At 42.0% G+C, this 13,885-nt stretch overlaps 1 protein-coding gene across 2 annotated transcripts in view; it reads right to left on the bottom strand.

Moving 5' to 3' along the window:
- The window catches only part of NPAS2 (neuronal PAS domain protein 2), a 104,619-nt gene that overhangs the window by 38,260 nt on the left and 52,474 nt on the right, over positions 1 to 13,885 (bottom strand). For both annotated transcript variants that reach the window (XM_042779005.1, XM_042779006.1), the window contains exons 3-5: positions 10,903 to 11,051; positions 7,630 to 7,721; positions 4,261 to 4,350 (exon numbers count right to left, since the gene is read on the bottom strand). In XM_042779005.1, coding sequence (XP_042634939.1) covers positions 4,261 to 4,350; positions 7,630 to 7,721; positions 10,903 to 11,051 — 331 coding nt within the window. The remainder of the gene's footprint in view (positions 1 to 4,260; positions 4,351 to 7,629; positions 7,722 to 10,902; positions 11,052 to 13,885) is intronic.

Here is a 13,885-nt window from a genome sequence, read left to right as displayed (position 1 = left end):
TTTTGCATCTTTGATGATAGGAAATAGTGAATTTTTTAAAATGAGTTTGAAAAAAATGCTAAGGTTTCTACTTCTTAGTGTGTTACACAACTCTTGCCTCTTGCAAAGGTTTGGCACACCTGTAAAACAGTGCACAGAACAGAACTTCTGGATCTTATACATATCAAGGCTTCAACAATGCTCTCAAATCAATATGTCAATCCAGAATACATTGCTAAGTCAAACAGAGAGGTGGAAGCAAATATTCCACTGTCTCACTGGAGCTGTAGAAAATGGCAAGCAAGCTATTCAGAGCTAATTCTGCACCAGACCCAAAGGGCAGACATCTAATGTCATGGCAAAAAGGTGAGTGGTGAGACAGATAGGGTCTGCAAAGGGATCTGAACAGACTGGATGAAAGAGCTGAAACCAACTGTACGAGGGTCCAACAAGACAAAATACCACATCCTGCACTTGGGTCACAACCCCAAGCTGTGCTACAGGCTGGGGGCAGAGAGGATGGAAAGCTGCTCAGTGGAAAAGGACCTAGGGGTGCTGGTTGACAGCAACTGAACATGAGCTAGCAGTGCTCAGGTCACCAAGAAGCCAGTGGCATCCTGGTCTGTATCAGCAATAGTGTGGCCAGCAGGATCAGGGCAGGGATTGTCCCTCTGTACTCAGCACAGGTGAGGCCACACCTTGAGTGCTGCATTCAGTTCTGAGCTGCTGAGGTGCTGGAGCTCCAGAGAAGGACAACAGTGCTGGGGAAGGTCTGGAGTACAAGTCTTACAAGGGGCACCTGAGGGAGTTAGGATTGTTTAGCCTGGAGAAAAGGAGGCTCAGGGGAGACCTTATCACTCTTACAACTATGTAAAAGGAGGTTGTGGTGATGTGGGGGTTAGTCTCTTCTCCCACATAACCAGTGACAGGACAAGGGGAAATGGCCTCAAGCTGCAGCAGGGGAGGTTCAGACTGGATATCAGGAAAAATTTCTTCATGAAAGAGTGATTAAGCATGGGAAGAGGCTGCCCAGGAAAGTGGTAGAATCACCATCCCTGGAAGGGTTCAAAAAATGAGTGGACATTGCACTTTGGTTTAGTGGGCATGATGGTATTAGGTCAAAGGTTGGACCTGATGATTTTGCAGGTGTTTTCTGACCTGATTCTATTGACAAAATTTGACCATCGGTGATAAAAATGGATCAGTTAGAGGGGAATGGTTTGCAGCTCTAATTGTTCTACAGTGGGCAGTTCTGTGCCACTGGCTGAGACAGCCACAGAGTATTGCTGAATGAGATAGGCAAAGCAGACAAAAGATAAACTACAGTGACTGTGGGTAGACTTGTTAGATGAACTATGCTAATGCATAGCTATGCTGCTAAACCTGGAATCTACTCTGCATCTTAAAATCTTCTAATCTTCAAATCTTGCTAAGCGAAGCTTTGAGTATTTACTCCTGAAAGCTAAGGAGGGCAAAGAACACCTCTGTCTGCATGGATGCTGATCTCTTCTAAATACAATACATCATGTTCTGCAATAATGGGATGCATAGTTAAAAGATTTCTGCGGTTTCAACAAAGTAGCTGTACTCCAAAATGGAACTCCTTCCTCATAATTTCATTGCTTTTACAATGCATGGGAGTAGTGGTTAGGAGGAAAAAACGCTGCTGCAGGGAGAAAAAAGCAAAGGAACTAAGCAAACATGGTCACTAGGAAAGGGATGGTGGAGGGCTACAAATGAGACAGGTTTCTTTCCCATCAACACAAAAACTAAAGATGGCTATGAACTTGTGTGCTGGATTTGGCCCCTCTATGTCCTGCACTGATTTCCACTGCTACCCTGTAACAGCAACACAGCATCCTTAACTTTTGTGCTCTGTAGAGTCCTGTGTCCTAGATTTTCCCTCCTTGACATTTACCTTAAGCACCCAACACAGCAGAGCAGCTCCTTGATTTTCATGGGGTAGCCCCTGAGGAGAAATCTCAACCCTGCCAGGGACCTTCTGGAAAAACAGGCAAGAAGGGACAGGAAGGACCCTTCCCAGGAGACTGCATATTCTTGGAGGCATAGTGTACCATCTGACTGGCAAATGCTATGAGTTGTGATCAGATTTCCATGAGTTCACTTCAGTTCAAGTCACCATGTGAGCTAGACATCTCCATCTCAACTGACCCTACGAGTAGAGTCTAGATCTTGTTTAAAAAAAAAATTAGAATTACAACAGGGGGAGTTTGTGTTTGAAGATCTCCATGGAAGTAAGGGAAGCTGTGTTAAAGAGAACCAGATATATTTGTTCTCAGCATTGGAGACTTTAATGATTTTAATGAAAGAAAATGTATCAGTTTTCTTAACAAGAGCCTTCAGAGAGCCCTGCTCTGCATTCTGCCCAGTTTTGCCTTCCTTTCATTGCTCAAAGCAAAAGATTTGCAGAATATTTTTTCCCTGTTGTCACAGAGGAGAAAGAATTGGAATTTTGTCCCTCAATCAGTGACTGAATTTAGCTTACAAATAGATCCTCGAGGTAAACAAAATAAGCCACCTAGATTTTCCAGATAGCACTCTGATCAGTTTTAAAACTTAAAAAAACCCAAATGGCAAGGGCAACAGAGGACTAAAATACCCAGTTGTACCCAGATGTACCCTCAGCTGGGCCCCTGCCCATGGCCATAGCGATCTGCCAACCTGGGGCAGGCAGAAGCCTTTATTCCTTGTTCAGTTGTGGCCTCTGGGATGCTTCCTCTGCATGTGTGGGGTGGTGGGGCAGTTGTTAACTATTACCACTCCCACAGCTTCAGGTGGGTCTGCTCCACCTCCAACCCTGCCAGGCTGGCTCCTGACTTGGACTGCCATGTGCTGCTTCCATGCAAATAAAAAGTAATGTCTATCTTCATCCTTATTTTGGGCTCAACACCATGTAAGTTCATCACACAAAGCATGTATTTGGGAGAGAAAACCAATTTAGATTCTGATGGTCCAACTCAGGAATTATAAACCTGAATCTATCCATGTTCAGTCAGGACCTCAGATTTTAGGCACAGGGTGTGAAATATATCTTCCTGAAGAAGAATACTTTCCCACAGCAGATCTATCATCTTCAATGAGAATCAGTATTTGGAAGGGATACCAATGAAACCTCCAAATGATGAAAGACAAGGAAATTTAATGGAAATCAGTAAATGTATGAAAACCCCATAGCCTGTGTGAGCTCTCCCCACCCCTGAAGTGAGGCAGATGTCAGAAAATAAAGTACTGGTCTTCTAAACTGTTGAGGATGAAAGAAAACTGAAATAGATATACTTAGTTCAATCTGTTGTTGCATAGCAATATTTTTGCATTTACCAGGAGCTGCTCTTTCATCAAATTCCTTTTGTCTCAAAAGAAAATAATTTTTTTTCTTATTCCAGCAAGGTAGTGTTGTGAAATACATTTGCTGGGTGGAAAACATAACACATATTTGGTGAAAAACTAAATGAAAGAGAATTGTAATTTTCTTAAGAACATGGCAGGGGGTAGTACAATAATGATTTGGCAGCTATTTTTTTTCTCCTGGGCATGTATTTATTTGAGACCAGGATACTAAAAATGAGCATGAGGATTAATCCGTAATTATTGTGCCATTTCTCCTAGAGTAGCCTTAGCAACAGGAGCAGGGTTTGGAGCAACCCCTCTCCCCTGCTCCTCCAGCCCAAGCCAATGCACACAGGAGTGTCTCCTGCAGCAGCACAGAGATAAAAGAAGCTGAATGTGCCAGAGTATTGGTTGGACTGATGTAAGGATGCACCCAGCATTGGCTCCACCAGCACCTCCTGGGAGCACCGCGCACTCCCCTTGGAAAAGCACAGCAGGGAGAGCTCAGCAGCCTCTGCCTAACTCCACATTCAATGGGGTTTTTGTCCTTTACCTCCCTGGGAGCAGAATAAGGCCCTTAACAAGCTCCTCACTGGGCTGCCAGCAGCACTGGTGCTATTCTCTGCTAGCTTAGAAATCAGAGAAGGAAAAGATCAGCCAGGTCACCCTGTCCCTCCCCTGGCCAGACTGTTCCTGCAGAGCTTTTTCCATTCAAGCTGAAGTGCCTCATAGCAACAAAAACCTGAAGGGTATGAATCAGACAGAGAGAGAGCAGAGCTGAGCAACAGCAGCAGCCAGCATAATGCAGGGACAAACGCCTTCACCACATTTTTAGGAAAACACCACCCCCAGCACCGTTTTACATCTGTTTCTAAAAGTGCAGTACCCAATTTTACAATGTGTAGTAAAAAAGGCAATGCCAGAATTACTCACCGGTAAATGCCCTAGAAGTGGTGTGATGCTGTCAGACACATAGATGATGCTTCCACCTGTGGTTACTGCTATAATGAAGCCATCTAATGCCTAAGGAAAACAGATAGGTCAAGAGTGCTTTAACAGGAATGAGTGGTGTAAACAGGACATCTCATCATGCGTTGATCAGAATGGTTTGACTTCAGCACCATATTGTTATCGAGTTGTAGGAATGTTATCTCAAGTTGCAGAACAGTAATTCTCTGATTTTACAGTCTGATTTAACTTTCACAAGACTCTTTGTAGTCTAGTAAAACCTACTATTGAAGCAACAAAGGGCTCACAGGAACACTTCATGTCTCAGTTTTTAAATTAATCACACATTTTAATAATGCAAAATGACTAAGACTGGATCCCTTGGAAGTTATTAAAATGAACATTTGAGCTCTGTGTAAATATCAAAGGACGATGAAAGGATGCAGTCCTATCTCAAAATGGTACTTCTCTGCAAACCCCATAAATCTCAGTTTGTATTAATGTAACATTGTATATTACTGGGCTTTCATGTAAGTAAAAGCAATGCAAATGATCAAATAATCCTTAGCCTGAGTTTTAATTGAGTGATTTATTTTAAAGGTCATGGTATTAGATTACTCATTCCAAGAGAAATTCACCCTTCTGCAGAGTTTCTTCCTCACTTTGGTCCCATTCTGTGGTAAGCCCTTTCACTCCTAGGACTGAAAGGAAATGTCAGCCTTATCCCCACGCTCTGCACAGGAGCAATTTCAACATCAAAATGAGTCTCTTCTTTAGTCTAACTCGCCAAGTTTTGAAAATAAGTTTTGTTCAAAACTAAACCTAGGTAGATTTTGAGATCTAAGGCAAGATTAACTTTATTTTTCGAGGGATTCTCTTCAGAGTGAACTAAAGCTTATATATCTTTAGATCACTATAAGGAGAACACCTCAAAAATTAAGACACAACAGTAGGTGATCAGAGAATATATTAAAACCTTCCCACTGTCATTAGGGAGTCACCAGTGAGGCTCCCAACCCTTCAAGTGGAGCAAGTCTGGGTCCTTCCTGTCAGTTCCCTGATGTTCTGGAGTCAGCGTTGCCAGCAGCATTTGAGCAGCAAAGGCACTGCAAGCACGACTGAATCAGAGCGGACTATACTCCAGTGGCCATACCTGCTCAGGAGACAGGTGTACTGCAAACAACCTGATCAGAGAGCCAAAACCAGTCTGCAAATCCAGGCCTGCCTCCAAGCCAGACTTGCAGTTGATCTTGTAAGCCACAGTACATCCTTGCCCCCCGCTGACTTCAATAAGGGAAAGAATTCTGAGAACACTGGAAAATGCTAATTGTTAAAAAAAAAAAAAAAAGAAAAAAAAGGAAAACACAAAGCCTTGAATAAAGACACAAACATATGTTCCCTTTTCCAGAGAATGCTGAGCATCCACAACTATTTAAGTCAATGGGAAAATGCTGGTGCTTCAATCCTTTGAAAAGCAAGTCAATAACTTATACCCCAGTAGAAGAGTGTGTGTTTAGCATCTCTGAAAACCCTCCAGCTGCTATAGTTATTTGATTTTGTTAATCTAGGTGCAGAGAATGCTTTTCTTTAGTGCAGTACATTCAAGCTGTTTTGTAAAAAACCATGATAGCTGTTAACCCATAGAAGAGAGCAGCGGTTTTACAAGGCAGTTGGATCGTGCATGTTACTATGGTGAAGGTTGTTAGTGTTTAAAAAATCAAGTCTTTGTTTCATACCCAATGCAAATTACACACAGTGACTCATATTAGAACTCTGTGGTAAAACCAAGATAATGTGTGCATACATAACTGTGTATTTACTTTATTTGCAACTGGACATTCCAACATTAAGAGAGCATTTTCCTCTTCAAAGGTTTTACTATTGCATCAGTCCTAGACAGACAAACAGAGCCTAATGCCCACTTTAATTTGGTGACAGCCCTTTCAATGTGGTAAGAAAAGGCAATTTCAGGAAAGCTGATATATTACTGCAGTCAATTATGTCTTGAGTCTTTTGAATTAGTGCTTGGAAAAAACCCTTCCCATCTTTTAATAACAGGATGGGAAAAACTTCAAGCAGTCTTGTCCAAATGCTAATAAAATAAGATCAGTAGAAAGGCAAAATAGCAGGGAATGATGAACATTTGGCACAACAGGACATCCCAATACCCAATGTTATCTTGAAGGGCATGGAAAATCACAGTAGCAAGAAGGTGATTTATAAGCTGGGAAACCAAAAGTGATTGTTTTAATCTAAAATTGTGTAGCATACAAGTAGAATCAACAAAGCCCAGCCTGTCAAAACAACAGTCAATTTATTGCTATCTGAGGGACATATTTCAGTGCAGACTGAAGGAGTTATGTGTGTTAAGTTCCTGGGCACAGAAATGGAAATGGGCGGTTGTCAGAGCAATAGGAGCAAAGTGTCTCATAAAACTGGTCCAGGGGAGTCTCATCACAACAAACCGCAATGGCCAAAGGACTTCCAGCCCTGGGAGTCAGCAATGTGGCTTTATGCCACTCCTTGGTGGTGTAGTTGTTCCCCAACATCCTTCCCTGCCCACCACGGGAGCCTGGATCATGTGCCATGTTCACATCAATTGTGGGAGGAGAGGAAGCTTGCTCTCAAAGGACACTGTGGGGCTATGCAACATCTGTGCGTTTAGTACAGGAGAAGACCCTTGCTAATGGCAGTTCTAGCTATTACTGAGAGAGAAAAATGCACTCTAGCAACTCATTTGCTTTTCATTTTGAACACATAAACACCATTGAGTCACCTCCCTTCAAATCCCAGCTAGCATTAAAAGAACCTATGCTATAATTTAAAAACGATGATTGCAAAATGCTAGAATAAGAAGTGTTTGATAAGGGCCTTGAAAATCAGAGTGGAAGTACCAACTGTATTAAGCCAAGAGGAGCTGTCAGGCTTTATCTGCTTGTTTAGCACCTAGCACTAGAGGGACGCGACACCACTGCGTTTCAGGTGCTAGTCCTGCCTAAACATTAGATGCTAACAACACCTTCCAAGAATAGGAGAAAAAAGGCCATGTGCCCTTTACCTCACCTCTGTTTGTAAAAAAGAAATATACCCTGTGATTTGAATCTTTGCCCTGAACTGCTTTTCCTGGGAGTCACTGCACAGTTTTACAGGCTGCAGCAGCACAACACACCAGTACTGCTAAGAGAGAAAAGCAACAAGTGGGGAATTTAATCCCAGTGGCAACTCTGCTTGATGGTCAAATACAGCAGTTCCCAAAACCTCTTCTTTGGAACTGCAGATGACAGTTTATTCTAAATGCATAGATGTTTCCATGAGTGCTAGACAAAATTAGGAAAGGTATATGCACATGTTTACCTCCAACATCAGCTGGGTGAATTCTTCATTGCTGAGAAATGAAGGCTTCCAGTCCTGCTGAATTTCAGAAATCTCCGTCTGTGCTGAGACTTCTAGACAAACAGAACATTTACATCTTTACAATTCAAATTAATTTCTCTCTTGGAATATTACATATGAGTTGCTATGTAAAGAGAGAAATAACCTTTGTACTCAAAAATTGCAGTTTTCAAGCCTGAAATGTTTTCCTCGTTTTTTACTCAAGTCAGCTTGTACTGACTTCAGTGGGAGCCTGTATTCACAAGGCCATTGGCCTCAAGCAGCATTACTGGGGTATTGATCAAAAGATAAAACCACTTTGCATGAAATTAAAATCAAGGCAAGGATCAGCACATGTCAAATTGGTATTTACAATTTACAGCTTCAAAATCAGGATGCTAGAGAGGGTTCAGCCTATAGCTTCTGCGCCAAACAGAACAGCAAGAAAGCTCCATCAGAGGATCCCCAAAGGGCTGTGACCCCAAACTGCAGAGCTATTGCTCTGTTTTTCAAAAGGAGTGCAAAACACAAGCATTTGCAGCACCTTTACACAAGTGCTACAGTCACCAATCTCTCCCTGCTTTCAGCCACACGGAGCAGTGCAGCCCAGGAGAAGGAATGGAGCACAAGCATCTCATCCCAAATCCTGTCTGGAGGGCAGGGTCCCCTGTGCTGTCAGCCCATGAGGCCCCAAGAGATGTCCCCCACTGCTGCACAATCCTGACCCCATGGCAGCCTGCAGAGGGCTTTCCATGAGGGGTGCAGACACACTGGGATGTGTCTAAACAACTCACAGCTTTGCACTGAAACTGGGATAGCTGGTTGCACTGTTTGCCTTTGGAAAACAGTCACTTATGTTAGCTCTGAGTCAGACAGGTTTCTGGGGGACAGCTCTAATTTTGAGAAACTCGAGCTGCTTTAGTTTGCTGCTCCCTCTGCCTCTCTAGGAGTGCTCCCTCACTCAGCCCTAGTAGTGAGAGGATGGTGAGCACAGACTGTCTTGTCTTTTCAGCACCTCCTGCTAATTAATCCTGCTGATTAACACTTCCAGAGCATGTAACACTCAATGCTCTGTATTCAAAGCACATAGGCAAACTGGCCAGAGAAATGCAAATGGATAAATGATACTAAAGACTGTAAATTTCTACGAGTGCCTGTGCCTGTGTCATCGAGAAAGAAATCAAAGTTTCTGTTCAGGCTGTATCAGTGGAGATGTTTGCTCCTACCAGCTCATTCGACTCGCTTTCTGCACTGCTGGGGGCTGTCCCTGGCAGCACGACAACTGTCCACAGCCCCCACACAGGTTTTATACACAGCTTTGAAAACTAGACTAAAGAAAGAGTCCACCAGATTTTTTAAAGTAGTTTCAGAATGTAGGATATTTTCAGCAGATCTTTAGCTTGGAAAAGCCAATATACATGAAATGATGACTGCTGGGAGAATGGGAGAATTACTTGAGATTCGGGAGATTCTGTGGATTATGATGAAGGAGGCTGTTTACGAAGGAAAAAATCTGAAAATTTACCTCCTTCTCTGTTATGACTAAAATGTTGGTTTAGCCTACCAAACAGAAGGGAAATATGACTCAATAAACCAAATCCCAAGTACACTGAGGATAATCAACACTTTTAAATGTTGATGCTTTGTATTATATTCTGTGACTACTAATCTGGTTTAAAAATAGATAACATTTGCTTTTTTTAGCAAGTGCACAAACCCCAGTCACATTTTGACCCAATTGCTATGGAGAGATTTGTGACTGTTAGCTTTCCTTCATCTAGTTATTTTTCAAGGAAAAGCAACTTTTGGAGTAAATTATTTTCACCTTCAGCTACACTCATACACTTATTTCAAATCTTGGGTGATTTTTCTTTGCTTAGCTTGAGCATATTCACATCTTCCTTTGCCTTGGGCAGCTAAAAAAAAAGGTAAGTTATTACTATAATTTTTTAAAAAAGTATATGTAACTATTAAACCTTGAAATGTCCTGGTCATCCCCTCCTGTACAAAACCATAGGTTAACAGCTGGACTCATTGGTCTTAAATGTCTTTTCTAACCTAAACAAATATATGATTCTATCTATCTTGTCTGTGGTAAAAATTCATTTAAGGAGAAACTGCACTCTAATGGCAGAACCATTATAATTATTTCCTCAATAAATTTGACATTTGTGACTCCATTCTGTTATGAGTCATGATATAAGAGTTTTAATGGGTCTTTCTTGTTACACCCAGAGTTCTCCAGAGAGTGCAGGAGGGAGGTGCTGGATGAGCCAAGGTAAGCCAGGCAACATAGTGTATCATCTTGTGAGACCCCTTTCTTCTTTCTGGCATGAGGGGCATTCCCCACAGTCACCCATTGAAACGTCTTCCTCATCGGGGCAGAGCAGGAGAGCCCCATTTCAAACCAGTGCCCTGATTTATAAGGGAGAAGCATTTCAGTTGACTTCTACTGGTGGGTGTCAAAGCATCAGGAAGGTCACAGTGCACATTCCTCCCTCTGAGTAGAAACTAGACCAAAGAGAGTAGATCAGCAGGGTCAGAAATATTCTCTGCTCTCTGTGAAGGTACATTTCTAAGGAATTTAACTGTCACTGGTGCAAGCATTTTAAAAAATAAACTCCCGCCTTTCCAATGCTGAACTCGACTACTGCAACTCAATCCTGTGCACATGTGATGTAGCTTCTACTTGTGCAAACTGGATGAAGTATGTCAACTATTTGTGGATGCAATTTGCTGATGGCCGGCTTCAAAACCAGAGGCGCTTTCTGGAGTTTTCTACTCAGCGTGGAAAATTGAGTCCTACACAGTCCACTGAGGAGCTGGGGTGCTGAACAGATTGCTTCCCTGCATTTTTTTCTGCAGAGAAACTGGGGCGAATGCTTTGTTCTTCTGCTCAGAATATTGCAAATTTCAAGTAAGGGAATCTTCCCTCTGCTCCCAAATCTCTCTTGTTCAAAGCATCTGTCTTCTTCATGAGTGCTGCAGGGCACTGTTGCCCTCTTTCCCTCAGCTGCTGCCATTTGCCCCCTTTTCTAGCAGGTTGAGAGTCATCTTCAACTGAAGAGCAAACAAGGAGATGGATTTGGGCAGTACAGTGTCTGCAAATGATCTTTTTTGATGAGATTGAAAAAAACCTCAAATACCTTATGTTGGCACTTTTAGGTCCCTTGAGCCATTCCGATAATCAGTGAAGGAAACAGGATATTACAGTAACTGTCTGGCAAGTGCATGAAGAGCTGCACTAAATCTTACCATTGTGCTTCTGCAGAAAGCCAATGACTTTTTCCAGCACAGTAGTTTTGTCCATTTTGCGAGTGTTGCCTGGAAGCATGGAGCTGAGCTCTTTGATGAGAACATTGAACTGATCGCGCCTCTTCTTCTCAGACTTGTTACGCGAAGCCCTGTAGACAGGGGGAAAGAAACAAAGGATGAGCAGACCAAGAAGGGAAATGAGCATGTACCTGCTCACTGCAATGTATACACATAAAATTGGCTTGTGTGAAGATTGACACTGGACTCCAACAAAGCTGCAGAAACAAGTAGGAGGCAGCAGTTTCTACCTCCTGCTCTTGTCTTAGTGCCACCTTTAGTGCCCAGTGGGGAGATGGAGGCTCTGCTCACTTCTCTGTGCTGCCTCCGGACACCCTGGCTGAGTTTATCAGGACTGCACTGAGCTTGTAGTTGAAGGAGCTCTGTCCATCTCTCAGACATATGTAGGATCTTAAAAATTCTTGCAGTCTCTGGGGAGGCACACAGAGTGAGAAGAAATAAGAATACTGTGATTACTGTGACAACAGTAAAACTGTCCATAAAGAAGAAGTGGAGACTGGATCATACCCATCCGTGCAGTCTTAACAGAAGAGAGGGACCCCGTTCCTGCAGCTGTTGCACTGGAGCTGGGTTGATCTAGAAGGACGTGCCCACTTTGGTCACAGCTGCTCTGCCTACCTCCAGGCTGGCAGACAAGAATCAGGATGTTGTCTTTCAGTCATTAAGATCAGAGGCCTGAACAGAAGTTGCTGCAGCTTCCATCTGGTTCGTAGGCCACTTTATTCAATCTTCTTTCCAAGGTCACAAGGACAAGCAGGAGTGAGGGCATCAGCATGGACTGGGTCTGAGGCTGGGATGCATTGGCAGACTTGGGGTCTTGAAAATGCCAGCAGTGCTTGCCCTTAATCTCTGTGTGTCACTGGGAAAATCAGTGTCAGTGCCCCAAGTATCTAGATTTAAAACCAAGACTCTACAGCCTTCATCACCAGTCTTGTCTGTTTAGCTTGCAGATTCCTCAGAGAGAGCCTGCTTCTGCTGCTGTGTTCCAAGAGCTCAAAGGAAGAAAGGATCTGATTTCATTTGGGGTGTTTTGGCACCATCATAATACTGTCATTAAGGCTGTTGATAATCTTTTCAGCATGTGCACTTTGGCTTTTTTTAGCTCCGTGTCAATCTATGCACACATGCTTTCTAACTTGTTCTTGTGAATACAACAACTGTGACTCGGAGGTTATCACCTGGACTTCTGCATCCATGTGGAAATAGAAATAAGTATAGCCCAGTAGGTTTGTTTGTTTGTTCTTCTGAAAGGTCCTCAAACAGACGAGATTTGCCTTATCAATTACGCAAAGACCTAAAAAATCTGGTTACGCGTAGAAGGGAAAGAAAAGCCAAGAGGCCAGTTCTCACTCTGAGTTTCTCAGTCCCAGCTAACTCTGCTGTGCCTCAGAGCAGCTCTGGATGCACACTGCTGAAAATCAGAGCAGAATTTAGCCCAGCATATACATCCCCTGCGAGGACCAGGATGGCAATAAACATTTTCAGCAGAGAAATCACTACAGAGGCTTCTGGATGTTACTACTGACAGAGGGGTAATTTTTGTTTGTCTTGCTCTCAACCCTGAACACACTTGGAGATACACTGGATGAAAGCCAATACTTGATTATTTTACAGCTTTGAACACAAGAGATTGGGTGGATACTGCCTGACTGATTTCAGCTTGCTCTTATTACACTGCAAAAGGCTGTCAGAACAAGATGTGAAAAGCTCCAGCTTTATCCTATTTCTCTACAGTTCAGGGCAATGTTAAGAATATCAACATTTTACTTCCTCATAATTCAATTCTCAGTTCATTTTAAGCTTAAAGAGTCCAGATTTCCCTGAAAATAAAATAAACCACCAACTGTCATTAGGGAATGTATTGCTTTAAGGAAAAAAAAAAAAGAAAAAAGGCCTTGACAGAAATTTAAAGTATCTATTTTTAACACTTGACATTTTATTCACAAAGGAAATATAAAAACTCCTCTAGTGGAAATAAGTCTACCAAGATATGAATCGATGATCACAGCAAAGTTTTGAAAAGGAAAAAAATGAAAAAAGATTGGAAAAAATGATAAAATTATCCCTGCACAGTTGAAAATACTTTGCTTAGTACAGTTATAAATGCATCAAGTAAGATATTTTTCATCACTTCCTTTTGAAGATTATTTCCTAGCCTTGCTTACTTCACTGCTAGGGCATACAATTACAGTAAGCCCAAACAACCTCTGTCTTAATTCTCTACTACTTGTCCCAGTTCTCCTCCTTCCTTGCTACTCCACAAAGATTACAGCATATTCAAGAGGAAGGAGAAGACACAGTATGAATAAAATCAAGACTTTCAGTGAATACAACTAAAGACAATCCAAAACAGCCTGAATTCAGAATGATAAAAATCAACAACTTAACAGCCATTTTTGTTCGCTTACAGATGGGCTGCTTGTGGACAGACAGATACTGACTGATTAGTAGATGCTACATTTGCTAATTTGCAATGAAATGTGACTTTACACTAAATTTCAGATTTCTTCTGACAGTCTAGTGGAGTGTGTTATATATGCATCAATGTGAGTAAGTGTACCACATACCTTCATTCAGATTCTTAAATTTACTTTTTATTTCAGTGGAAAATGGCAGGTAGTAGTCTTCATGATTAAGCACTTTCTCATGGTTCACTTCAAGCTGGTTTTGGTTGGAATTTGGAACTCAACTGAATTGCAAAAAAAGTATTTTAAAATTATATACTATTAAAGCAAACTGAAAGAAGAGCAAATAGAGAAAAAAGTGCACAAAGCACACCTTTTGTTTAGAATTAATAAATCTCTTTAACCAAAATAAACCTCATCTAGCATCAAAGAACTAAAAATGAAACTATGGCTTCTGATCTCAGAAGACCAGAAAACCTCACAGAGGTCTTCAGTGCTCC

This window comes from Catharus ustulatus, chromosome 2 (genome assembly GCF_009819885.2).
Source record: "Catharus ustulatus isolate bCatUst1 chromosome 2, bCatUst1.pri.v2, whole genome shotgun sequence".
Lineage (NCBI taxonomy): Eukaryota > Metazoa > Chordata > Aves > Passeriformes > Turdidae > Catharus > Catharus ustulatus.
This window is presented reverse-complemented; position numbering and strand designations above follow the sequence as displayed.